The sequence below is a fragment of the Pelodiscus sinensis genome, chromosome 4, assembly GCF_052426305.1.
Source record: "Pelodiscus sinensis isolate ZL-2025 chromosome 4, ASM5242630v1, whole genome shotgun sequence".
Classification (NCBI taxonomy): Eukaryota; Metazoa; Chordata; order Testudines; family Trionychidae; genus Pelodiscus; species Pelodiscus sinensis.
Window position 1 is genome coordinate 120,486,726 of NC_143055.1, and position 27,777 is coordinate 120,514,502.

General features: G+C 42.4%; 1 protein-coding gene across 1 annotated transcript in view; it reads right to left on the reverse strand.

Annotated features, from left to right (window-relative positions):
* Positions 1 to 27,777, reverse strand: part of MMRN1 (multimerin 1) — a 69,206-nt gene that overhangs the window by 26,146 nt on the left and 15,283 nt on the right. The window contains exons 2-5 of the mRNA XM_014577893.3: positions 16,963 to 17,082; positions 14,519 to 14,625; positions 6,332 to 6,430; positions 400 to 570 (exon numbers count right to left, since the gene is read on the reverse strand). Coding sequence (XP_014433379.3) covers positions 400 to 570; positions 6,332 to 6,430; positions 14,519 to 14,625; positions 16,963 to 17,082 — 497 coding nt within the window. The remainder of the gene's footprint in view (positions 1 to 399; positions 571 to 6,331; positions 6,431 to 14,518; positions 14,626 to 16,962; positions 17,083 to 27,777) is intronic.

The window sequence follows — 27,777 nt, forward strand, 5'->3', positions numbered from 1 at the left end:
GACAAACTTCCTCAGAGGTTTGCCTCAAACTTGTGTGGAATGTGTATTATAGATATATTATTAAGACTTAAAAAAGACAGCAAATACCACCTCTGCAATAGCTGGCATAACAGAGAAAGCACAAAAGAAAAGAAGTGTGCAGAACCTACATATAAACTCAAATGCTCTAATATGTGACTTGGTTTAACTTATCTAATAGACTAGTATACCACATATTATAATAGATTACTTGTTGTTATTAAAGAGACCAAAATAAAGTCCCTTTAAAAATTCTATACATGAAAGAAACAAAGAAAGAGTTCCCTCTACAAATATGGAATAATAATAGAGGGTAGCATAAGAACATTTTTCCTGGCACCTTTAATGGGATGAGTGATTGCATTAATTTCTTTCTTTTACCTTTTAGGAAAGACTGGAATTCTCTGCCCTTATCTTCATTGATTTTGCCTTCCAGAGAGGAGAGTATCTTGCTCACATCACTCATGGTAGCAGAAATGTTGTCAACCTTCTTCTGTAGAAAAGTCAGTTTCATTTCTTGGCTGCTAATCTGCTCATTCATTTTTTGTGTAACTGCTCGGTGGGAGAATAGAACAGAAAAGAAGCTTTATTAAATCACAGGGGAAAGAGGAAGTGGAAGAAACATTAGATGAAAGAAAAGTGCAACGTTTCTGAGTTACAATTCATGAGTGAATCATCTTATTTTTTCCCTAGATCATGTATCAGTAATATTCAGGACCACAGTAACTAATTACTGAAGCATCCTATATCCATTATCCACTGTCCATGTGCTTATAATTATAGAAGAGAACTTTGAATGGTTAACTTAATCTTAATCAGCATAATTTCAGTCTTCTCCTACCTCACACCCAGGGGAAGATTTAGTTACTACTATCTCATTAATTCTCTGTCCCCTACTAGCATCACAAAGATATTTATTTTCACTTAACATTTACAAATCAATAAACACATGTAGTTTCAATGTTTCAATATAAAGAAGATGTGTCCATTTATGGATGATGGGTCAAAAGAAGGAGCCTCTGAACATGGTGGCCAGATCCTTCAAGAATGAGATATAGAAAAGAAAATAGAAAAATAAAAAACAATAATACAGGCTAGAACCATTATAGTTCTGACACTATCATTCAAAACAGAGCAAATCATCCAGTCTGGGAAGTTCATTTATTAAAATATCAATCTAAATTGCCCCTCTTTGTATTTGTGGTCTATTCTGATTAGTGGGTATCTGTTTCCAGCTTGTAAATGAGCCTATATAGAAGTAAGGGTTTGGTCCAGCATTACTGGGGCTCTGTGATGGGTTTATACGTATACCTGCATTGAACAACTTTCTGGAATGGGGTTTAAGACTGGATTTTATAAGAGCCTCAGAGAGTTATGCACTCAAAATATGAGGAAGTTGGATGCCTAATACCATTAGGCTCCTTTGAAAATCCCACCTAAATGACTATGTTAAAATTAGATGAATACAGATTTGTATGTGCTATCCCATATGGACTAAACCACATTTTGACTTAATAAACCATCTTGCAATGGATCCATACAAAAAGGGTATGTCTACACTACCCTCCTAGTTCGAACTAGGAGGGTAATGTAGACATACCGCACTTGCAAATGAAGCCCGGGATTTGAATTTCCCGGGCTTCATTTGCATAAGCGGGGAGCCGCCATTTTTAAAACCCCGCTGGTTCGAACCCCGTGCAGCGCGGCTACACGGGGCACGAACTAGGTAGTTCAAACTAGGCTTCCTCGAGGAGTAACGGTAGTTCAAACTAGGAAGCCTAGTCCGAACTACCTAGTTCGTGCCCCGTGTAGCCGCGCTGCACGGGGTTCGAACCAGTGGGGTTTTAAAAATGGCGGCTCCCCACTTATGCAAATGAAGCCCGGGAAATTCAAATCCCGGGCTTCATTTGCAAGTGCGGTATGTCTACATTACCCTCCTAGTTCGAACTAGGAGGGTAGTGTAGACATACCCTGACTGTTCTAACTAGAATAAGAGAGGTTGGGTGTGTCTATGTGGGCTGCAATTACACCTTCACTGTGGCGTGGACATGTCTTTTGTCAGCTACTGGCCTTAGTGACAGTAATAAGAAATGCTGACTCCTTTCACTCCTGTTTGCACTTCAGGAATGGGAACCCAAGCTGAATTCAATTTTGGCTCATCCATAATTGAGAGAACTGTTAACTATATTACATCTGTAAATTATCTCCTCAGTTATGTTTGTTGATATGACCCTCCCTTCACTGTCCCACATAGTCAATAACATTGCTGAAGTACAATGAGGCAATGGTCTGTAGAAAATGGGACTGCACAGGTATAACTGAGAACAGAATTTGGCATTCAGAATCAGTGTATCTGGTAATGAAGCTTGATGAGATAGGAAGACGTTAGTGTATTATCCCAGAGCTGGCAATCAGAAAAGGCCTTGGTTTACTGGTCAGCTGAGCAAATGTGATCTAAAAAATTGAGTGACCATGCACATGAAACCCTAAGATAGACTCTTTATAGAATCATTTTTCAGGGTTGACTTGCACTGTACAAATTTAAGAGTGGAATAAAATAGAGAAGAGGTGTGCATTGACTTGCTTGTTTATTTTTATTGACACAGTAACAAGGGTTTCTTGCATCTCTCCTCTGCTCACCTTTCCTGCTATCTACATTGTCTTCTAGAGTATGTCTATACTGTGGTGCTATTTTGGGATATTGACGGTATCCTGAAATAGGTATTCCACATCTTTTGAGCAACTTACTATTTTGAAATATAAAGGGCTCTCTATTCTGATGTCCCTGTAAACCTCATTCCACAAGGAATAAGGGACATTTTGGAATAGTGCTCTATTTCAAAATTTGGCACTGTGTAGAGAGCGCCAAATTTCAAATTAAGCTACTCAAATTGCGTAGCTTCTTTTGAACTATGGGTGTAGTATAGGTGCACCCCTATTGAGCTTTTCTTTGTCTTTTCATATCATCTCACCATTATTGGTATGAAAGCCATCTTCTCTGTAGCTCCCATGAGAAAAACATTTGGTGTACATCTGAATAGCAGTCAGTCTCTTGCCTATTCCTTTTAATTTCTCTCTTATTATTATTTAACGGGAGGGCATTCTCCTATCAGAGCAGCATAGCAGGTTTGAATTCTGACATTCCACTCTCCCTATGTGCAATGCTCCCCCAAAAGGCAGAAATAAAAATTAAGGACCTGACTTGTACCTGAAACAAAAGACAGGACTATGCAGCACTTTAAAGACTAACAAGATGAGGGTATGTCTACACTACCACCCTAGTTCGAACTAGGATGGTTAATGTAGGCAACTGAAGTTGCAAATGAAGCCCGGGATTTGAATTTCCCGGGCTTCATTTGCATCTTGCCAGGCGCCGCCATTTTTAAAGCCCCGCTAGTTCGGACTCCGTGCCCGCGGCTACACGCGGCACGGAGTAGGTAGTTCGGATTAGGCTTCCTATTCCAAACTACCGTTACTCCTCGTGGAACGAGGGTGGTAGTGTAGACATACCCTGGTTTATTAGGTGATGAGCTTTCATGGGCTAGACCCACTTCCTCAGATCAAATTGTGGAAGAAAATTGGCATGACCATGTCTTTTGTTTCAGCTAGACCAGACTAACACGACTACATCTCTATTACTGGTTTATTAGGTGATGAGCTTTCGTGGGCTAGACCCACTTCCTCAGATCAAATTGTGGAAGAAAATTGGCATGACCATGTCTTTTGTTTCAGCTAGACCAGACTAACACGACTACATCTCTATTACTATTTGACTTGGACCTGTAACTATTATTTGTCCTGATGCCCTGCCTGAAGTGCTTCTGGGTGCCTTAAATGTGATTCAGCATCCAGTGAGTGTGGATGCTCTATTTCTAAATAGCTCAGTGCTATTTTGACGAGCATTTGTTGTGTAGACGCGCTATTTTGAAATAAACCATTTCGGAGTATTTCCTCTGAAATAGCTTATTTCAAAATAAGCATGATGTGTAGATGTGCCCTCACGTGCCACAGACACCTCATCATTTTTTCACATACAGACAAACATGGCTTCTCCTCCGAATCTCTGTATCTGATATATAAACTTGTTGGCTAATTGGAGTGGTCTGGAAAGTCACATTTTATTGGATGGTTTCCTTGGCTATTTGTACAGTGTAGCAAGGGACCTCCTTTATCTTGATGGACTTTGCACTTCCCCCTCTGGCAGGGGCAGTGCCTGAGTTAAATCAGACCCACAGTGTTCATCTTCCCTTTCTGTATTTTCTTATCAGTACTTTCAAGGTGGACCTCAGGGCAGGTGCAAGGTTCCTCCAGCAAACAAAGAGAAATTATTTTACAAACATAAAACAAAAAGTGGTCGCCTTTTCCCCACCCTTTGCTGGGGTGGTTGTCCTGCTATTGGCTCCTTCCCCTCAGCTTTGGGGGTTCCTCTCATTGGGACAATTGAGACTATCTCTCTGCTGCCACTAGCCCTACAGCAGCACATCTGCTAACCAGAGGACTCATATGTCCCTAACTGACCTGAGGTAACCCTTCTAAACTTATAGGAAAAAGGGTTGTTATCATTCTTGGTCACCATTCCATCTGCCTTCCTTCTTGGCACCATGGTCTGCCTTCCATCATGCTCTTGCCACTGCCTAGCCTGACTTTGTCATAACAGGCTACTATGGAATCCATTTCCTGGAACATTTGTGCTAATAAAACTCCAACATGCAATAGCAGTGGAAAATGAATACAAAAGGGACGTGACCATATGCACACAACACTTCAAGAAAATAAAACACAGTATCTAGGGGTAAGAGATTAGATAATCTCTGACTTTAGCTGTTTTAATAAAATTACTCTTACTATTGGTAGAATCTGACTTGGCTAGGTTCTGCCTACCCGTGCATAGCAAAGAGCCAGTCCCTGCCCCAATGCCCTCACAATCTAACTATGAAATGATAGACGAGATGGCTGTAACTAAGATAAGGGAAAAACAGAGTAGCAAAGAGACAATTACGATTAGCACAATAAAATGTGGTTACATCACACTCTATTCAGAGCAGAGCTGTAAAGTATCATTGTATAGCTGACTTATGATTCCATTTAGGAAGATGTTAGTCAAGTTATACCAAACCCTTCTCATCAAATGTTGAACATTGGTGGAAACGCTATTCAACTGATTTAGAATAAAAACATCAGTCTGATAAGAAAATATGCAACAGAAAAAGCTAAATCCTCTGCTGATATAAATCAGCACAACTCCCCTTTCTTCTGTGATGCAGCATTAAGCTAGTCTGCCTGTGGATTTGGCCTAAATATGTATAATTTAAACAAGCAGATTTACCCAGTGCTAACTCAATTAAGAGGGCTTTTTTTTTGTAAAATAAAAGGAAACTGTACATGCTTGATTTAGATTATTGTATTTTTCATAAATATATAGTGCTGTTTTTATGAAGTTAATTTTTATTTTAGATTTCTTAAAAAGGAAATTACTAATTTTTGTTATTGAATTTTTTAGTAATTTTTTCTTCATCCCTCTAAACTCTTATCATTCACTATGTTTTAACAATAAAGGGTTATAGTTAATTTGGTTTCCAATAACACTTTCTTCTATTTTTCAAATCTTATGTGCCAAAACAGAGCACCACTTCAAATTTCTCTGTTTTATCTCTTTTCTGTAAGGTTTACTGAGAAGTAATAGTATTCTAGATTCATCCTCTTTTTCTGGCGCCTCTTGGTTCAGTCTTTTTCAACATTTGCTCAGTTATGTCAATTTTGAGAACTGTTCTTGATTCTGTCTCTTTTTTCTGCTTGGTTTTATGAGAAGCAATGCCATTCCAAACCTTGTTTTTCCAGCACAACCAAACTCTTACCTTGCTTTAAGTTATGGTAAGAGCAAGCTGTATACTGAATCAGATAGACCTAGGTCTATTTATGAGTTGTTCTTGATCAAACAGACAAACTCTCAAAAATAAATGGTGGGTTTCGTTTTTAGTTTGGAGATTGATTCTTTAACTTGCATTTTCTGAACTTAGACATTCCGATCCAGCAGATTCAATTCCCTCCATTCAGTATTCTCAGAGTAGCACCCCCAGTGGAACAGGAGTACAAGAAGCAAAATGCAGGACAAGAAGCAAAATGCAGGACAAAATGCAGAAAAATTCTTCAGCTACCCCAGACTAACACGGCTACATTTCTATCACTAGGAGTACAAGAGAATTTGATGCTTCATCCCAAAGCTATCTGCAGCTGGCATTTTCTTTTGTAGTGGCTCTAATAAATAGTGTTGACAATGATTGTGTTAGAGATGACAGTAATTACAACTGCTGACCTGGGTCATTGGGATCCTGCTGGTTTCCTGGTGTCTCCCCATTGATAGCTGTGTTGCTCTCAGCTTGGTTGCTATGTATAAGCAATTGATGTTGTTGCTCTAAAAGAGGGGGTAAAGAAAGGAGGTAAGCAAGACATTCAGCATGATTACTTAATCCAGTACTCAGAAATATTTGTACTACTCTTCATTTCTCCATTTTATTTCAACCAAAACCTAATTGTCTGTCGTGATTCCTGATTTAGCAGCGTAGCCCACATGTGACACATGTAGATCATGGATGAAGACATTGCCTGGCTTTAATTCTAACCAAAAAAGATTATAAATGTCTCTTTCAAGTTGCAATTTGTTATGATTCGTAGGAGCTGGTGCTAATAGAAGGTTAAACCTCCCCTATAATTAGAAACACTCAGAAATCTGAATTAAACTTGGAGTAGAGGCTTTAAGACAGCTATACCCAAAAAACTAATATCTAAAATATTTTGATTTTGCCTGATGGCTAACCAAAGAAATTTTCAGTTGATGTTAAGAAAGAATAAAGAATGGCCTTTTCCCTTTTGAACATATATCAAACATATTTAACTATATCAAACATATTTTAAAAAGAACCGCAATAACAATACATTTGGTGAGTTTCAAAGTAAGTACAAAAAGACAATGAAAGTTGCCTTAATTGACGGTTAGAACCAATACTGTCTAGTGATAGGAATTTTGTACTCAGCTCTGCCACTGACTAGCTTTGTGATCTTCATTTGGCTTTTTCAGATCTCAGTTTCCCTAGGTATAATTAGGGTTATCTGTGCTTTATCACTTCAACTATTTTGAGAGCAGCAGATAAAGTGTGCCATATAAGTGCCAGGCTAATGGGATGCACTTTTACCAAGATGCAAGCTACAATAGAAACAAGAGATGACCCTGAGCTACAAAGTAGAAATTCATGTTTGCATCTGAACTTTCCCTAAATTGCAGGAGTGGAGAGAGATATGAGATGAGGAAAATGTAAATGGAAAGAACTTATTTGTGTGAAGGGAATGATGATATTAAACTATTGCAGGGCATTTTTCGATAAATCAGTCACAGCATTTAATAAAATAACTACATTCTATTTAAAGGGGAGATTTGCTAAAAGAAGAAAAAAATGTGTAATTGTGTATTTAAAACACAGTTGCTGTTATATTAATTTCCTTGGAACAAGCAGTATTAATGGTAGGTTTTTCAAAAGTGTAGGGAGGGATTTCAGCTAAAATCTTCAAGTGAATGGAAACTAAAGCAGGGACTATCTTAAGATTAAAAAAAGATTCAGATATGTATTCCCCCCCATTTTCTTCTTCTCTTTGTTTCAGGATATCTGTTGGGCTGGCTGCTTTCGTCAGATCTCGAGGTTATGAGACTTCCCAGGGGCCATAGGCTAGGTAAGGATGCAGGGCCTCTGTCAACAGACAATCTAATAAAGGTTGAAACTTTCTTAACTGGGATTCTCAGCTCCGGCAACCTCCATGGTCCATGTTCCAGGACAAGAGAGTCCCAGCGGAGGGCTGGTGCCTGGGAGCTCTGCAAGCTGGCAAGGCAGTGGGATTTCCCAGAAGGGCTGTGGGAGCCCCACACGCAGCAGTAGGAGCCTGGCACAGAGTCTGCGGAGCTGCCTGGAGCGGCAGCAGGAACCCAACGCGCAGAGGTAGCAGGGCTCCCTCTGGAATCTGTAATGCAGACTGCCAAGACAAACTCTACTTAAGCTCCTAAGGGGTGAACTCAAACTGAATAGGTTTGATTCTAGCTCGATTCATTCAGGGGCACATCTGACTCAAGCAAGAAATGGAAATTTCCATAGACGATGGCGACATTATTTTGCCAGAATTCAAAGAGATATTTAGACTACTGGTCTCTAAACCCTAGGTTAGCATTCAAAGTCCTTGGGTCATGGAAGAGGAGTTGAAAGTCAGGCTACAGTGAAGGTAAGGACAGGGGAAGGGAGAATGACCTGTTTGGAGCGAGAGAAGAAAGGCAGCAGCAAGATGGTAAAAAGGGCAGAGATGGAGACCTAAAAAAGTTCAGATAAATTCAAATATGCTAATTTTGTAAGAATTGTCTGAAACATTTTAAATTTGCCTTTTTTTGTATAGTGATTAACACCTACTTTGCATATCATAGCATGGTGTCCTGTATGAACTTTTAGGGCATGTCTACATAGCAGAGCTAAACTCGAAATAAGCTATGCAACTTGAGCTACGCTAATTGCATAGCTTAAGTCGAAATGGCTTATTTCGACTTTTGGCGCTGTCTACACAGCAGTTATTTAAAGATACAGCACTCTTCTCTCAACTTCCCTTACTTTGCATACAATGAGGGTTACAGGAGTCAGAGTAAGCAGTCCTCCAGCTCTACATTATTTTGACATTATGTCAAAATAACTGCTTGTGTGTAGACGCAGACTATGTTATTTCAGAATAACTGATGTTATTCCAAAATAACGCTGCTGTGGAGACATAGTCTTATGGAGATGCTGACCTATATTGCTTACTCTCTATGGTGATGTCTACAGTACAGGATAAGGTCGAATTAAGATACACAACTTCAGCTGTGTTAATTGTGTAGCTGAAGTCAAAGTACCTTTACTCGACTTTTGGTGCTGTCCACACTACAGGAAGTTGAAGGGAGAATACTCTCCCTTCATCATCCCTTACTCCTCGTGGAAGCAGGACTACCGGCATCGAGCGGAGTTCCCCTCTCAGTTAGAATTAGCATGTCTTCACTAGACTCGCTAATTCAAACCCTGGAATATCGACAACGGCAACTCCAATCTTCTCTGTAGTGTACATATACCCTAAGTTGGCAACCAGATCAGTTGGGTCCTCTACATTCCAAGCTGTGACGGGGCTAACCTGCCCCGCACTGAGCAGGAGAGAGAGGAGCCCGTTTATTGGGTAGAGCACGCCCCTCCCCCACAGCCCTACTGGGCATGCTCGAAGTGCAGCCTCACTATAAAAGACTGCCGGGCTGCTCAGTTGGGGCGGACCGCCGGGGAGGAAGGAGCTCCGGCCCAAGCTGCAGGCCCGCTGCCGGACCTGCTGCCAGATTCAGAGCCGGAGGGACCGCCGCTATTGCTACTACCAGCCCTGGGGCGAGCACGCCCCCAACGCCGACGCCGGGGGGCCGCCCGCCCCGCTGCAGGAGACACCCCCTGCGCTGCTGCCCCAGAGACGGGACCAGCTGACGTGGCCGCCGCTGCCAACCCAGCATCGCCAGGTGGGACCTCCGTCGGCCACAAGGCTGGGGTAGGAAGCAACCCAGGGCAAGGGGCAGGGCAAGGGGCAGAGCTTAGAATATTAAGGGCTATGAGTGTGTCTGAATTTGCAGAACTAATTGCAGGAACAGTTACGTTCTACAAGGAAAAATTTGAAAGCCAAGAGAGGAGGAAGTTTAGTCTGAGGTTGATATTGATTAGTATTTAAATTAACAATTAAGACAAATCCAAAAAAGGTGAAAAGTTTGGAAAACATCCATTATATGTATGGCAGGTGGATGGGAACTCCATCTATTTATGCCTGTAAGGGACACTTTTCACGTGTTTATCTCAAAGCATTTGTACACATTGTCAAATTGTATTATTCTTATTTTACATGAGGGGAGTCAAAGTCTCTGAAAAAGTAATTGTCTTACCTATGCCAAACAGGGAACCACTGGCAGGGCCAAGAATAGAAGAACTAAGGTTTCTTGCCGCCCATGCCTCTGCTCTAACCATTGCCTCCTATGTCTAGCTTACTATTGAAATCCATACGACTGTTTCCAGTATAAAGTAGTACTTGCACTGGGTAAGGGTGGCCAGAATAGACACTACGTATTTACTAAGTGTGCAAAATATTTCCTAAAAAACTTGGCTCTATTGGGAAGGTTATTGACAGGAGCAAGAGTGATAATTTGTTTGACAGGACTTCTGACCTCAAATGCAATATGAGCAGAAAGGGCTATGTTTAGGAACACTATTCTCAGGTAAGCAACAAAAATCTAATTTGGTAATAACCTGATTCTCCAAGGTAACTGAATGGAATGAAGTATGTATATAATTCCATCAGCCTCAGAGCAATAATCAATCAATGAAATTGATGGACGATACAAAGAGAAGCATTGTGAATATGGGAAATAATAATTAGTTATTGCACTAGTACTCAAACATCAGATTACCACTGGGACTACTCCATGGACCTACAGAAATGGCAGTCATGCCAGGTAAGAAACTGAAAGGCTTCTTTATGATTTCAATAGCTGCTGTTAACTTCTTCTGCCATGTTTGCTGACAGAACTGTTACGTTCATCCCTATTTTTTATATAGGATTTATCAGGTGGGGATGTGATGATATCATCTATGACCGTGAACAGGGGTGGCCCGTGTGTATAGGCCGACTTGGCTGTCTCCTAGGGCGCTGCATTAAACAGGGCGCCCAATGATGATGTCACACCATTGAGGGCTGTGGAGGCGGGGGTGCCAATCACGCATTCTGCCTGGGGCGCCAGCTGCTGGCAGCCCGCCTCAGGCCACCCCTGACCGTGAAGCCAGTTACTTGCCAGTGATAAAGGACCAGCTGAGTGAAATACTTTTATTCTTTAATTCACTATTCTTTCTGTCTTTGCAAATGTAGGCACCACCGCCCTTACTGCCAAAGGCACCAGATTTTTCAGACAACCAATCAAATCTTTCATCTCCCTCATCAAATCAAGCAGCTTGTTCACTGCTTCAGATAGGTTGCACATTCCTGCTCCTTTTATTCACTCTTATAGTTTCACTAATGTTTTAAATTATTGTTTGGTTAATGTAATGCCTGTGAGAACTGGAACATAGGAATTGCCATACAGCATCAGACTAGTGGCCCCTCTAGTCAACATAAGAACATAAGAATAAGAACATAAGAATGGCTATACTGGGTCAGACCAAAGGTCCATCCAGCCCAGTATCCTGTCTGCTGACAGTGGTTAATGCCAGGTGCCCCAGAAGGAGTGAACTGAACAGGTAATGATCAAGTGATCTCTCGCCTGCCATCCATCTCCACCCTCTGACAAACAGAGGCTAGGGACACCATTCCTTACCCATCCTAGCTAATAGCCATTAATGGACTTGATCTCCATGAATCTATCTAGCTCTTTTTTAAACCCTCTTATAGTCCTAGCCTTCACAAACTCCTCAGCAAGGAGTTCCACAGGTTGAGAAATGCTCCCGTTGACATACCTTACTCCTTGCGAGGAGCAGGAGTACTGGCACCCATGGGGGCACCCTCAGCGTTTGATTTAGCGCATCTTTACTAGACATGCTAAATAGAATGCTGGAAGTTAGAATGCAACAGCATGGATCTTCCTGCAAATGAAGACGTGGCCTACGTCACAATTAATAAAATTAGCATCTGTTATTTAAAAGTGCTCGCAATCACCAGCACCTGCAGGGCACTCAGCACTTCCAAAGAATTAGATCACTTATTCAGGAGCCCAACGTCAGACTCCTATCTTAGAAAATCTTGGTCTAGATATGCAATATATTGTTGCATGTATTTTTAAACATATATATGCATGAAATGATTTCCAGGAAGTATTAAAATATGGAAATTAGATCTTTTTCTCTGGCTACATTTTGATGCAGCAGGAGCAGCTAAAGGGGAATCACTGGGGGGATTTCCTGAGTTTCATTACAAGAATCCTTCTCGTCCCTATTATAATCCTTCTGACAGTTCTGTGCTTAAATTTGAATTGCTGTCCTTTGTGCTTTTTTTTCACTAGGCTGTAGCTTGCTTCCTTTTGTTCAGAGTGTTTTAGAGCCATCTGCTGGAAAAGGTACATTATTGCAGACATATATATATATATATTTTTACATATTTTAATGGTTACTGTATTTTCTCAGGAATTCTGAGAGTACTGAGTGCTGTAAGCTGCAGTCAGAGTAGATGAAATAATTGAAGTGGGGAGAGGGAAGAGAGAGGGAATTGAATCCATGCACATAAAATGCACATAAAATCAACTTACTGCATTTGGATGCAACCTGACCTACATTTATGCAGGTACATTTTTGCTTTTCAGAAATGATTTGTGGTGCACAATGCACTGTATATATGAAGAGTTGAGAAAAATCAGAACTACTGTATTTCGAGAGAAAATTCCAATATTTCAAACATTTGTTTTTATAACATATTGGGACAAAAAGGTGACAATTTTATGGGGCTGGATTTTTGGGGGAGGTTTTTTTTGGAACATTTTGTTTTGAACATAATGAAACATTTAGTTTTAGCATTCTTGATCAAAAGAAAAAATTTCAGCATTCCCATGTCAAAACATTTCATTTCAAGTCAATTCAGCATTAAACTACATTTTCCTACGATGTCACATTGCTTCATTAGACTTATCATTCAGAAACCTGCTGGCCTCATTCTTCCTTTTGGGTCAGGCTTCCACATTGGACTACATTTCTCATGATGCACTGATAGGCATGTGACTCCCATAAATGCATCACACTGCCACAATTCGATGGCATAGTGTGGGCAAGGTCAGGAGAGGCAACATAGATAACTCAGCTCTCTGTGGGATAGAACAGAGCACACAGAATTGTTCTCTCTGCAGCTGTGTGAAAGTTGTGGCCATTGGCTCACAACTCTGCAAATTCACTGCATGAAAGTATGGCATAGGAGGCAAGTGTCAGTGGCTTTGGAGTAGAAGTGCCACAAAAGGGGGGGGGGGCAGGATGCTGGAGACAGTACTCTTAGCACTTATAACACTTTTCGTCCAAGGCCAGCCCTTCAGGTGCTTTACCAGCATTCATTAACTAAGCTTCCTTGTGGCCCTGTGAGATGTGGCATCCCATGTTTCTAAGTAGTGTGCAAAGTGACTGCCTCAGGTCACCCAGCAACTCAATATAAGATCTGGGGGTAATACCCATCAGTTCCAACTCTAGGCCACCAGTTGTAACCCACCAAAACTTCCCTTTCCATTTTTCTATGCCAATTTACAATGAATTCTGGTATAGGCCTCATTTCCCATTTCCTTGATGCTGGACCAGTTCCTTTGATTATATCCTGCCACCTTTTTAAGGCTTATTTTTCATCAGTTTTTGTTAATGTTTTGTATTTTTTTAAATGTCAACCCTGAGTATGTCAAGCTGGGGTTTTGCATATAAATCATGGTGATTGATCATGACACATTAGAGCCGGACCCAATGCCCAGTAGTTTGCAGTATTACAAGAGACACTTTCATGACTGTTGGTGTCCTAGCTCTTCAGTATTTCCCTCTCCTAGATGTGAATGACTGTGGCTTTTTTACATTCCTCTACATTAAATTTTAATCACAGTCTCTATTCTACTGCTGATTGAATTTTCTAACACATCGAATAGCCTTTCTTGTAATATTCATTCATTTAAAATATGTATGCTATGCCAGATCTTATTTTTCAAGGGCAGTTTGTGTAAGGCCAGGGGCAAAGTAGTAACAGTTATACAGATGTTAAATGACAGCACATTGCCATATGTTTGATCACCAGGGCAATGGTAAATGCTACATGCCTTATATAAAAAAGGCACAGTTATATGCAAGCCATATAGAACATCCTGTGTTATCGTTTGTATAAGTCAGTCAGCAGGCCCAATCCTGCAACCACAGAAACCAGTAACAATTTTTCTATCAATTTTGGTGATAAAAAGAATTGGGATTATCATTTTATCTACTGGCTGAAATATATTCCAAGTGGCTGAATCGGAAAAGGCAAAGGGGTCAGCATAGTAGAGGGCTATTCATTTTACAGTAGGTGCTCAATGGATAACCTTGATTTAATATCCTCAGGACTGCAATTCTGTATGCTCTCTCTGCCCTTCCCAAAAGGTCAGACCGAAGCAGGAAAGCATTTAGTACAGATTCCAGTTTTCTGCACAATAGAATCAGACTCAAGAGTTTATTTATTTAAGGAAGAGGTGAGGAGGTAATTTCCTTCTCCCCCTCTCAGGGTAATGTGATACAGACAGTAAAAACTGAAAGGGGACAGGGACAGTAGATAAACGTTCCCAATATTTTTAGCCCAGTCTATACTGTTATAATTGAAATGGATTTCATTGTGTTAGGAAAATCTCAACTAAACTGATTTTCATCTGGAACTTTTGGGCTAGAATCACATTGCCTTTTCTTTCTGCAAGCTGAATTGGATTCATGTCAATATCGCTCTGACACACCTTTGGGCTGACACTTTTCTCCACCGTACCCAGGGCAGCACTTCCATTCCAGTGATGTCACAATCTTATGTTTGATTCTGTAAGCTTGGCGAGTCGTCATCTGGGATCTGAAGATCAAGAAAATGTTAGAAACCAAGTGTTAAGAGCTCAGCGTGGGGTTCTGCTTTCTCCTTAGCTGGACCCTACTCTAATTGACCCAGACAAAGTCAACTTAAACAGGCTACCTCTACATGGCAATGCTATTTTGGGATACTCCAGTATCCTACATCTTAACAGCCCGTTATTTTGGGCTTGCTATTCCGACATCCCTGTCAACTTCATTCCAAGAGGAGTAAGGGATGTTTCAGAATAGCGGGTTATTTCAAAATTTGGAGCACCAAATTATGAAATAAGCTATTTTGAAATAAGATTAAAAAATGCTTCTTCTGCTTCTACTTCTGCTGCTTCTGGTTCTGTTTGTGTTTCTGATTCTTCATCTTCTACCACTTCTGTTGCTTTTGCTTGTGTTTCTTCTCGTGTTGTATCTGCCTCTTCTGCTTCGCTATTTTTGCTTCTACAGCTTCTGCTACTGCTGCTTCTACTTCTTCTAATCATTGAATCATTGAATTACGGTGCAGTGTAGACATAGCCAAAGAGGTCAGGATCCCCCTGGCCTCTTCACTCCTTCATTAGCTTGCTCACCATGTCAATCAGGCTGAACTGGGGCATTGGCTTTTTCCATTTGATCCTGGGGACTGTTGGTATCAGATTCCTGATTTCTACAATGCGATGGTAAGTCGGAAAAAGAAATACAATTTGCTGTCACAAGAGAATTTTCTGAAATTTGTCGCGTCTATATGGTGCCAAATTACAGGAAAAAGTGCTCTTTTGACACATCCCTTATTCCTTGTAAAATTCTTCTGAAAAAGTGGATGTGTTCCTTGGATGCTAGGTGGAGAGGCCACTGCCTTTTAGTGTCTCTTTGGAACATCTTCCGCCCCATGCCAAAGCCTAGCTTGGCTGACGCTCTGAGGGAGGTGGGATGGTGGGGGACTTGCTGTTTCTTGGCTGTGACTGTAGCTGTGGTTAGTGCAGGTGCCTCTTCCCCTCCCCCAGCAGAGGTACTGTGGTGCTGCTGCACACCCCGTCCCCCACCCCCAGCTTGATGTGGTTTCCATCACCAGCAGGGGTTACAGGTGGCTGCAGCAGCTCTCAGCACTGCACAAATTGTTCCAGCACCCTTGCCCCACAAAAGTTTAGGAAAGTTTAAGGAGCAAAATAAAACTTTTGGGCTTGTTTTCCCCCCTCTGTTGCCAGCCCATGAGGCTTGTGCTAGGGCCATATTCGTAGGAAAATGGTGACTGGGTCAGAAGGATAAGGTGTGGGGGAGCTCGGGCTGCTCTCCAGGGAGTATCAAATGAATTCCAGTGTTTTGTGTCATTGTGATCTGTTAGCATGAGTTGGCAGAAAAATGTTGAGGAGAAAATGGCTGCATTAAAACCAAACCCAATCTTCTGGTTCTGTTGCTTCTTCTGCTTCTTCTAATGGCGCTACTGCTTCTTCTGCTTCTACTTCTGCTGCTTCTGGTTCTGTTTGTGTTTCTGATTCTTCATCTTCTACCACTTCTGTTGCTTTTGCTTGTGTTTCTTCTCGTGTTGTATCTGCCTCTTCTGCTTCGCTATTTTTGCTTCTACAGCTTCTGCTACTGCTGCTTCTACTTCTTCTAATCATGCTCCTGCTGCTTTTGGTTCTAACGCTGCTACTTGTGGTGCTGCTTGTAGTTTTTTCTGCTATATCTGCTTCTGCTTTGTCATCTTCTTCGGCAGCTGCTTCTGCTTCTGGTGCTTCTGCAGCCTCAGCTTCTGCTGCTCCTTCTGGTTCTACTTCTGTTTCTGCTTCTCTTGCTTCTGCTTCTTCTTAGAATCATTGACTCATAGGGTTGGAGGAAACCTCATGAGTAAGACCAATTCCAACTAGATCTTCCCAGCCAGGGTGTTGTCAAGCTGGAACTTAAAAACCTCTAAAAAATGGCAGTCCACATTTACTAAAAAGAAGCACCCCCCTCCCCAGAAATTCCTGCGTACAGGCCTGTGCTTCTAGTATAAAGGTGCATGCACAGTTGTTCTGCATCCAGTCACTCAGCCGTTCCCTGGCATGGATTCCTTTCCTCCATAAGATCTCTTAGAACTCCTACACAAAAGCTGTTTACCCTGACTTCATGGGGGCTATGAAAGGGTTGGTATCTGATCTTTGGTACAGTAGCTGAATAGTTATTTTCACCGAGTTACCTATATGCTTTGCTTCAGAATTCTACATTGATATCAAAGAATCCTACAAGTTGCTTATCCCAACATATTTGGCTAAAGGCTATCAACAGGGTAGTTTCCATTCAAAGTAATAGGAGGTTACCCAGTCATTCATAATTATAGTCCATGCAAACACTATTTCTGTACAGTATTACGCACCTCACAGTACAGGCTCCAGTAGCCCAGATACATGGCTTTGCTTTGCCTGATGTTAAGGTTTCCAGGTTGTCCACTACAACAGTAGGTGAAAGTCTGGTATGGACATAAGCACACCAGTTCCTGTATAAGAGAGAAGGAAAAAATGTAACTGATTTTCAAAATTGTAGTATTCAAATAATATTTCCCCAATTATAATGGGAATATAATTCTTCAAGAGGAAGGATGGTCTTGAGATTAAGGCAAGGGTTTGGAATACAGGAGATCTGAGTACAGCACCAAGTTCTGTCACAGATTTCCATGTAATTTTGGGCAACTAATTTAATCTCTCAGCTCTCCATCATTAAAATGGAGATAATAATTCTTTTCTGCCCCTCTGTATATTTTGGAGCATGGAGTGTTGCTTACTAAGTGCTTGTACAGTAGAGCATTTAGTACAAAGGGATCCTAATATCAGTTAAGGCCTTTAGTTTTGACAGGTACACAAAACAAATAGCAATAGTAGTACACTTCAGAAGGCATCCTCTAGCCTTGAGGCCATAGAAACAAGTTCTCTTGGATTCACAAAAATGAGCTCTAGAGTTTCAGGATCCTCATATCTAATGACATTTCTGTGTCATTGATAGGATTTCACAAAAGTTTTCAGTCACATTTTTAACAAGTTCCATTATTTACCCACTTTTTACAGTAAAAGCTCTGTTATCCAGCATATTGCAGAATTGGGGTGCCAATTAATTGAATATTCTGGTTAACTGAGTGCTCCATATACCAATGGAATACCAGTTTTCAAAGACTTAGAATACAGTAAAATGAATAAAGTATAAAATAGAATACTAATTCAGTAGTAGTACTGCACTGGAGAGTGGCTGGTTTCTTGAAGCATTTAGGTATGCAAGTAGGCTATCTTATGACACTATATATCAGTATGGAAAGTGCATGGCATACATCCAGATCATTAAAAACACTTAATATTAAAACTATGCTGAACACAATTTAATCTTTTTTGATAATTCAAAAGGATTTTGAGGTTCCTCAGGGTGATCATTATCAACCAGAATTATCACTGAAGATGTAGAAGGTGTAGGAGATTGGGCTGAATCTGTAGTGACCCTATGACACATCCTAGAAGCTGCTCTTTGGAATAAATCCCTGATTTTACCTCGCTTACTTGTCTTCTGCCTCTTTTGCATAAAAGTAGAGTGCAGACTATGCAATTATATAACACATTGACTAGTATACTAGTCCTGGTCACTAGACAGAAGATTTATATTGGGAGATTTCAGAAAGGCCAGTTAATTAACATTTTCTAGTCAACTGAATGCCAGATAACAGAGCTTTTACTCTTGAGTGCTTTACAGGAAAGGTACTGTGGGGACCAAGTGTATGGCAAGTACCACTGGCCCAACTGCACTTGTGACCACTGGATTATAGAAACTGCTCTCCATTTTGAGAGGATACTTGACACTCAGAATAACCAAATTATGCCCCCCCCTCCTTCCTATGGCCTGGACCATATTATTTAATTATCGAAGAGTTGTTGGCTAGTTACTTTGACCTTGTTTCTCTTACTCATTTTATTCTTTATGAGTTTGCCCTCAGGAAAAAAGAGATCCATTTCCTTGACACTACAGTACAATTACACAACAGCCACATTTCCACCACCTTATACTGGAGACCTACCGAATGTTACACTTACCTACATGCCTGTAGCTTCTATCCCAGACACATTTCACAGTCAATTTTTTACAGCTAGGCCCTAAGGTACAACCGGATTTGCTTCAATCCCACTGACAAGACAAACACCTACAGCATCTATAGGAGACATTCTTAAAACTGAAATACTCACCCAGAGAAGTGAAAAAACAGATGGATAGAGCTAGACAAGTACCCAGGCATCAGCTTTTTCAAGAAGGCCCAACAAAGAAAACAACAGAACACCACCGGTCCTCACCTACAGCCCCCAATTTAACCCCCTCCAGCACATTATTAACAATCTACAACCTATCCTGGAAATGACCCCTTACTCTCACAGGCCTTAGGGGACAGGCCAATCCTCCCTACAGACAACCCCCTAATTTCAAACAAATTCTTTCAGGCAACCACACAACACACCTCCATCATATTCACCCAGCAACCTACCCCTGCAATCAAGTCCAGTGCCAACTCTGTCCACACATCTACACAAGCGACATCATCACAGGACCTAACCACATAAGCCACCACATCAGAGGCTCAAATAACTGCACATCCACTAATGTGATCTATGCCTTCAAGTGCCAGCAATGCCTCTCTGCCATGTACATTGGCCAAACTGGACGGTCTCTACAACAAAGGATTAATGGACACAAATCAGCTATTTGAAATGGTAACAGGCAGAAATCAGTAGGGAAACATTCAACTTACCCTGGGAGCTCACTAATGGATCTAAAAGTGTCTATATTATTTCAAAGCAATTTCAAAAGTCCCCTGGAGACAGAAACTACAGAACTGGGTTTCATTTACAAGTTTGACACCTCAGCTAGAGTTTTAAACAAAGACTTGACCTGGATGGGCTGCTACTTCCCACATCCTAATGACATAAAGCGCTGAGTACTTAGAGTACTTAGAGCCCTCTCTCTTAGCCTCATTTAGTATGGACACTCTAATGGACAATATTTTTTCTCCATTTTTCCCTTCTCTTTCCCTCCCCATCCCCCTCTCTTTCTCTGCTATTTATTTGCACCCTGGTCTCCAAAGCTCCAACTGAAGAAGTGGGCTGTGCCCACGAAAGCTCATGATACCATCTACATGTTTTGTTAGTCTATAAAGTATTGCAGGACTATTCACTATTTTTAAAGTTTTTTTTCAAGTAGGGTATATCTGCACTGCATGGCTATTTCAAAATAAGCTATTCCAGAATAGTTACTCTGAAATAGCTTATTTCGAAATAGCATGTCTACACTGCAGGGAAGCCTCAAAATTAGTCCGAGGCAGGCTTCCCTAATGTAAATGTGCTATCTTGATTTAGAGCCCCAAGAGGCACAGGGAAGAAATAATTTAGAATGGCTCTGATAAGGGTCTATTTTGAAATAGCAGCAGTGGAGCATCTACACACGCCTTATTTCAAAATAGCTATTTCAGAATAGGCATTATTCTTCATAGAATGAGGTTTACAGATTTTGGAATAAGCCGTTAGTTATTTTGAAATTATTTTGAAATAACAGAATGGCTATGTAGACACTCACATTGTTATTTTGAAAGCACGCTAGTTATCTTAAAATAACGGCGCAGTGTAGATGCACCCTTACAGGCTAACACGTCTACTCCTCTGAAACTTTTAAAATTAGATATTATTTTTACACTTGAACAAAGAACAAAATGGAAAAAACAGCCACAAGAACACATTTTAAAATACATTAAAGGCCTAAAACACAAAGACTGTTTACTTTTAAAAAATGTAGCCTTTAAAAAATGTCATATAACAAATCCGCTAATTATTGTAATTACTGAGAGTGGAAGAGCTACTGGAACTTGCACACACAGTTGTTACTACATGCATTCCAGTGGGGATGGAAAGAAAGAAGCAAAGCTCACCACAAAATATCAACTAAGCATTGATTTGTTTAAAGAAAATTCAGCCTAAATCTCTGATCTCTAGGAAAAACTTAACTCTAGCATTACCTGTAAGGAACATTTACGATTAAACTGATTAAACTGATTTCAAGCTGCTTCAGGGAAGGGCTTAAGTGGTTCTCTCATAGCCTAACAATCTTTTATCAGCCTAAATTGGAGGAAATATGGATGTCAAAAGAGCCTCCGGGGAGACTCATAATTAGGTTTCTACTACCAATGAAATAAGTTCATTTAATGGTGTTGAAAATGTAAACATAATTTTGAAACCAAATAGACTGAAAAACTGTGAGTTTAAAAATAGAAAAAGAAGCCTGATGGAAAGCTGGTGACAGGGAGCGTAAAAGCAAAGGCAGCCACTCCAAACAACTGTTTTGCATAAAGGGAATTTAAACCTGAAAATCCTCTTTAACCTTTCATGGAATAATTTATTCCAGACGGGAATAACCTGACTTCAAAACCTGTGAGCTTGGTCAAGCCCTGCAGTTGCCATTGGACTCCTTCTACACTGACTTGGATATGATTTGTGACAGATCATATTTAAAAACACAAAAATATCCACACATTGGTAGAAACAACAGAAGACCCCTCTGTGGCGTAAAGTCCATGTAGCAGCTTTCTACAATCCTCATGCAGCTTCCAGTAGAGGGTCAGAATAATTGCTGGAAGTGCATCTCAAAAGAACATAAGAACATAACGGCCGTACTGGGTCAGACCAAAGGTCCATCTAGCCCAGTATCCTGTCTGCCAACAGTGGCCAGCACCAGGTGCCCCAGAGAGGGTGGACCGAAGACAATGATCAAGTGATTTGTCTCCTGCCATCCCTCTCCAAACTCTGACAAACAGAGGCCAAGGACACCATTTTATCCCCTGGCTAACAGCCTTTTATGGACACACTCCCACTCCTCCTGACTGCTACTAGGACATTCTCATGGTGGAGCCAAATTTAGGATCGTGTTTGGATGTAAAGCCAACTTTGGTCCATAGTCTTTGGGATCTACACTATGTGCAAATCTGAGAATCAGAACCTAAGGGTATGTCTACACTACAGCACTAATTCAAACTAACTTAATTCGAATTAGTTAATTCGAAATAAGCTAATTCGAATTAGTGCATCTAGGCCTAAAAACTAATTTGAATTAGCATTTTGCTAATTCGAAATAGCATGTCCACATTGAGTGGACCCTGAACTGAAGTTAAGGCTGGCTGGAAGCAGTGCCGGCAGGGCATCAGGTTAGGACTTAGAGTGTGGAGCTGCTGCCTCAGGCTAGCCGAGGGCTGTGCTTAAAGGGACCCGACCCCCACCCCGGACAGACAGTTCTCAGGGGTTCCCCGCTTGCTTGTCTAACTCAATGAGGGATAGCAAAGCAGTCCTGTCTTGGAGTGCCCTGAGTGCCCACACTCGGCACGTCACAGCACTTGGCCATAAGCCTGGCTGCACTTGCCACAGGCTGCCATCTGGGGAGGGTCAATCGGGAGCCTTTCAGGATCCAGGAGGCCCTGCAGGAGAGCTTCCACCCCAAGGAGCCCGCAGAGCCACCCCAGTCCTCCGCATCAGGGGCTTGTACCCCATTCCTCCCACTCCTCCTTCCACTTAACCTTCCCTAGCCCCCCTTCCTGATGTAAAAAATAAAGGACACGTGTGTTCCAAAATAGAAACTCTTTTTATTTAACAAAACTGCGGCGGGCGGGGGGAGAAGGGAATAACCACTGGAGAGACTGGGAAAAGGAGGTGGGAGAGGGGAAGAGAGAGGGTGGGAGAGGGGAGGGGGAAACCTGGGAGGAGGGAGCTGGAAGGGGGAAGCCAGGGCAAGAAGGAGGAGGGGAAGTATCAAACTATGATACGCCATATCTTCAGTACTGTGTACAGATGTGGTCTCATCACCTCAAAAGAGATGTTTTGGCCTTGGAAAGGGTTCAGAAAAGGGCAACTACAATGATTAGGGGTTTGGAACAGGTCCCATATGAGGAGAGGCTAAAGAGACTGGGACTTTTCAGCTTAGAAAAGAGGAGACTGAGGGGGGATATGATAGAGGTCTATAAAATCATGAGTGGTGTGGAGAGGGTGCATAAAGAAAAGTTCTTCATTACTTCCCATAATAGAAGGACTAAAGGACACCAAATGGGTTCACATGTGGCCTTTGGTGGCCAGGCTGGCAGCCATGCGGCTATAGACAGCCGCATTCCTGTGGCTAGTGCGGAGATCGTGGACTTTGGAGGCCTCCCCCCAAACCTCGATGAGGTCCACAATCTCCGCACTAGACCAGGCAGGCACCCACTTCTTGCGGCACTGGGCAGGCTCCTGGGAGCCGCTAGCCTGGTCCTGGGAAGAGATGGAGGGCTGGGTGGCAGCGGGTTGCTGGCTCATGCCGTTCCAGGTGCAGGGTCTGCTGGCTGGGTGCTGGCAGGCTCGCAACTGGCACAAGCAAACGTGCCCCTTTAAGGGCTCCGGGGCTGGGAGGGGGGCAGAAGAATTTCCCTGGTTTGGCCCAGAGTGGCCACCAGGGCAACCTGGGGAGGGCTAGCCTCCCACTAGTTTGAATTAAATGGCTACACAGCCCTTAATTCAAACTACTTAATTCGAACTAGGCCTTAGTCCTCATAGAATGAGGTTTACCTAGTTCGAATTAAGCACTCCGCTAGTTCGATTGAAATTCAAACTAGCGGTTTGTATGTGTAGCCCCTATTAAAGTTAATTTGAACTAACGGCTGTTAGTTTGAATTAACTTTATAGTGTAGACATACCCTTATTGAGTATCAACAAGGCTGTGAGCCTGGATAGCAACAAGTACCAAATGAGGGTGCACTGCAGAGGAAAGGTTGCAGGAAACTTCCTCCTCTCCCCGCAGTGCTCCAATACAAGAAGCAGCCACGCTGATGGCTGAGCTGTGTGATGCCCCTTAGGGTGCATGCCAGGGAGTTTGGGGTTGCTGAGGAAATGCATGCTGCAGCTACAGGAAAGACTGGTGAGCATCAAAGCTACAGGCATCAATTCAATCATTATGGAGAGTCTGGCTCCAATTCTCCCACCAATGCAAGATAAGAAGCCAATGTAAATAATTCTCATCTTGTAGAGTCTTGGGAGTGGGACTAATCAGGCCTATGAAATGTCCAGGCCCCACATGTCATGTACCAAGCACATTTCCATGCTATAGCAAATAATCCCAATAATGTATTTTCTTGCTCAATAGGCAGAACTTGTTTCTGAAAGTATTAAGCTAACTGCTCGGGGAGCGGGGCGTAGCCATTTGTAGATGGCTGACTTATCTGTGGGTCAACTGTAGTAAGCATGAGCATAAGCAGCAAATCTGAACTTGTGAAAAGGATCCAGTTCTCAGAAAAATGCTTTCTCTTTCCTTGGAGTAAGAAGAAGCAGTTACAGCTGACCCTGAGCTGTGGCGTATCCTCAGCAGGTGAAAAGCAGCTGATATTACTGTGCACATTATTTACTGTCCTTTTGTTTAAGTTTTGATAAGAACAAACCAACAGGGTCAGACCAGTGGCTCATTTAGCATAGTATCCTAACAATGGCCAGTGCCAGAGAGAAAGAAAAGAGGAGGGCAATTAACAAGTGATCCTTGACCAGCTTGGCTCCTGATGGACCTATGCTCCATGAACTTATCTAATTCTTTTTTGAGTCCAACTGTCCTTTTGGCTTTCACAACATCCCCTTGGCAACAAGTTCCAAGGTTGGCTGTGCACTCCGCGAGGAAGTATTTCCTTTTGTTTATTTTAAACTTTATGACTGATAGTTTAATTGAGTGGCCCCTGGCTCTTGCGTTACGTGAAGGGGTAAATAACACTTCCTTATTTGCTTTCCCCAGGCCAGCCATGGTTTTATGAAAATATTCATGATAACGAATAGACATAATTCACTGAGGAGCCTCTGAAGTTGTCATGGATTGTACGTGTTGCAGAAAGAGTTGCGGGGGGCCTGGCAAAACGTAGCAGCAGGGGTCATCCCCCACACATTCACTGAGGCAGAGGGATCCGGAAGCCTGCTCCACTGTATCCTGCTGTGCCAGCCTCTCCCAGCTGGCTGAGCTCCCCTTCTCTCCTTCTCCATGGAAGTGGGAAGCAGAGCACCCCAGATCTACAGCACTCTGCTTTCCTCTGTCAGGGTATGTCTACACTACCACCCTAGTTCGAACTAGGGTTGTAGTGTAGGCAACCGGAGTTGCAAATGAAGCCCGGGATTTGAATTTCATTTGCATAAAGCCGGGCACCGCCATTTTTAAATGTCCGCTAGTGTGGACTCCGTGCCGCGCGGCTACACGCGGCACAGACTAGGTAGTTCGGACTACGCTTCCTAGTCCAAACTACCGTTACTCCTCGTGAAATGAGGACAGGATGGGGCTGGGGCTGGAGCCGGGTCCAGGGGAGAGACGCTCTGGGGCTGTGGTGGGAGGACGTGCGGGGAGGCCGGGGCCCGCTCCAGCTCCAAATATTGATGGAGCATGGGCACCATGAGCCCATACAACTTATCGCCCATGCTGGGGAGAGGGTTATCTCAGGCCCCACATTTCTTTCCAAACCCCCAAACCAGTTAAAAACTAGCAGAAGGCTAGTAAATTATAACATTGCTCAAGCACAGAGTTCATTGGTGAGGTTTGCTCTCGTTTCTTTGGTTTAAATCTATGTCTTATTCTAAGGGTACATTTACACAGCAGCGTTATTTTGGAATAACTGACAATAAAATAAAAAAGAGCACGTGTACGCTGCAAGCCATTATTTTGAAATAGTGTCGAGCTGGAGGACTTCTTACTCTGACTCCTGTAACCCTCATTTTACAAGGAGTGAGGGAAGTCAAAGGAAGAGTGTTCTTCCTTTAACTTTCTGCTGTGTAGACAGTGCCAAAAGCCAAAATAAGCTATTTCAACTTAAGCTACACAATTGACGCAGCTTAAGTCGTGTAGCTTAATTTGACTTTTTCCCTGCTGTATAGACGTGCTGTAAGTGTTGAAACCATCTTTTTCTGAATTGCTGAATTTCTTTCAATTTTTATATTGAAATCTTTGGTCTCAGTATATCAGTATTTTGCTCATTAACAGTAAAAGCCAGTAGGTGGAAACCTTTCCCAACATACACAGATGAAAGAACCATGCATAACTGTATTCACACCTTAAATATATCCGAACAAGTCACCTGCTCCCCCTCCCCCACACTGCAGCTTTTCTCCTATTTTGCATTGTGTAGTGTGGTGTGTGCATATGAAAACTGTGGATTTTGCTAAGAGAACTTCCCATAGGAATACCAATTGTTTAAAAAAAACTAATGTAAAACATTTTTACACTCTAAACAACATTAGAAAAAATACTTGTTAGGTCATGCCATGTGGAGAAAGCGCTTTTCCAGTCAAAGTGTGAGATCCTCCACTGTGAGGGTCCGTCTACACTAGCTCGTTAGTTCAAGCTAGGTAGGGTAATTAGGGCAAGTGGAGTTGCAAATGAAGCCTGGGATTTAAATATCCCGGGCTTCATTTGCATGTTCCCGGGCGCCACCATTTTAAAATCCCCCTTAGTCCGAAATCCGTGCCCGCGGCTACACGCGGCACGGAGTAGGTAGTTTGAATTAAAGATCCTCATTCAAATTACCATTACTCCTCATTCCACGAGGAGTTTGAGGAGTAACAGTAGTTTGAATTAGGATCTTTAATTCTAACTACCTGCTCTGTGCCGCGTGTAGCCGTGGGCACGGAGTTCAGACTAAGGGGGATTTAAAAATGGCAGCGCCCGGGAACATGCAAATGAAGCCTGGGATATTTAAATCCCGGGCTTCATTTGCAACTCCGCTTGCCCTAATTACCCTACCTAGCTCGAACTAACAAGCTAGTGTAGACTTACCCTAATAGATTAGTGAACTGCACTAAAGCAATGGAGAGGCACCAGTTTGCACTAGCTGAGGATCTTGTCTCCTTGTGAGTGGTTGGTGAGCCAGAATTACTTAGCTGCAGTTCATGTTTATGCAAAATTCACTCATAACCATAGAAGTGTTCCTATGCACCTCTATTAATACAACACGTTGCCTTGAACATACAGAATGAGGCCAGGCATCTTGTTCTAATCACATTGCCCAGCCAGAGACAGTAGGAAAGACAGAGATCACTGAACTATAATTTAAAAAACAAGACAAAATATTCCATTTTATTTCAACAACTGCAATTCAAAAAACTATGTGTATCCTGCTTTGGAGCCGTTGAATCAGCCCCTTTCTAGAAAGGCGGCTAGCCGTACATAATTGTCATGAAAATTTACCAGCCTGCTCACAGAATCATCTTGTTCACTGGGGGCTTGCAGCTGAGGCCACTGAAGTGAACGGGAGGAGTATTTCTATGGGCTTTGGATCAGGCCCCTTATTACGATGGTGACTGATGCAAATGTAAAGTAGGGATGTTAGCATATAGTCTTTTAAATGATTAACCAATAAAGCTGGGATTATCGGTTAATCCTAATGACTACATGCACCTCCCCCTCTCCCTTGCGGCCTCTCTATCAGAGGCATCAAGGGGGGAGGCAGGAACCAGTGCCCAAGGAGAGCCTGCTTTTTAGGCAGGCTCTCCATGGGCACTGGATCCAGTGGAGCCACCTGCCCCCACAACTCCTGTTGAAGGCGATAGAGGGTGAAGGTGACAGAGAGCAGCTCCTGATGCGTATCAGCTGACGAGGAACTGCCTGCCCCCCACTGCTGTTGCCTCTCTATCACAGGTAGCAGTGCAGCGGGGGCAGACGGGATCTGATATGCATGGGGAGGCAGCATTTAATCTGGCTTTCTGTGGAGCTGCCTGTCCCCCATCTTGCTGCCTTCCACAGAGGCACTGGGAGGTGGGGAGCAGGCGGGAGAGCTCAGGTCCCCCACAGACAGGGACTGCACTGCTGTATCGGAGGCAGCAGGGTAGGGAAGCAGGCAGCAGGAACTGGTCTGCACGAGGAGCTGATTTTTAAACCAGCTCCTCTTGCGGACTGGCTCTACCTGCCACCCCACCACCTCTATCAGCAGCGTTGAGTGACAGGGGTATCCCTAGGAGTGGAGTTGGAAGTGCACTGGCTGCTGGCTCCACTCCCAGAAAAGTATTTCAGCAACCATGTAAATATTTTTGCAGCTACATGATTACTAAAATAAACGTTATCTAACATCTCTATGTACAGTGAAATGGAATTTATTCAGCCATCAAACATTTATTTCCCTTGAGCAAATGGGAAAATTGACATT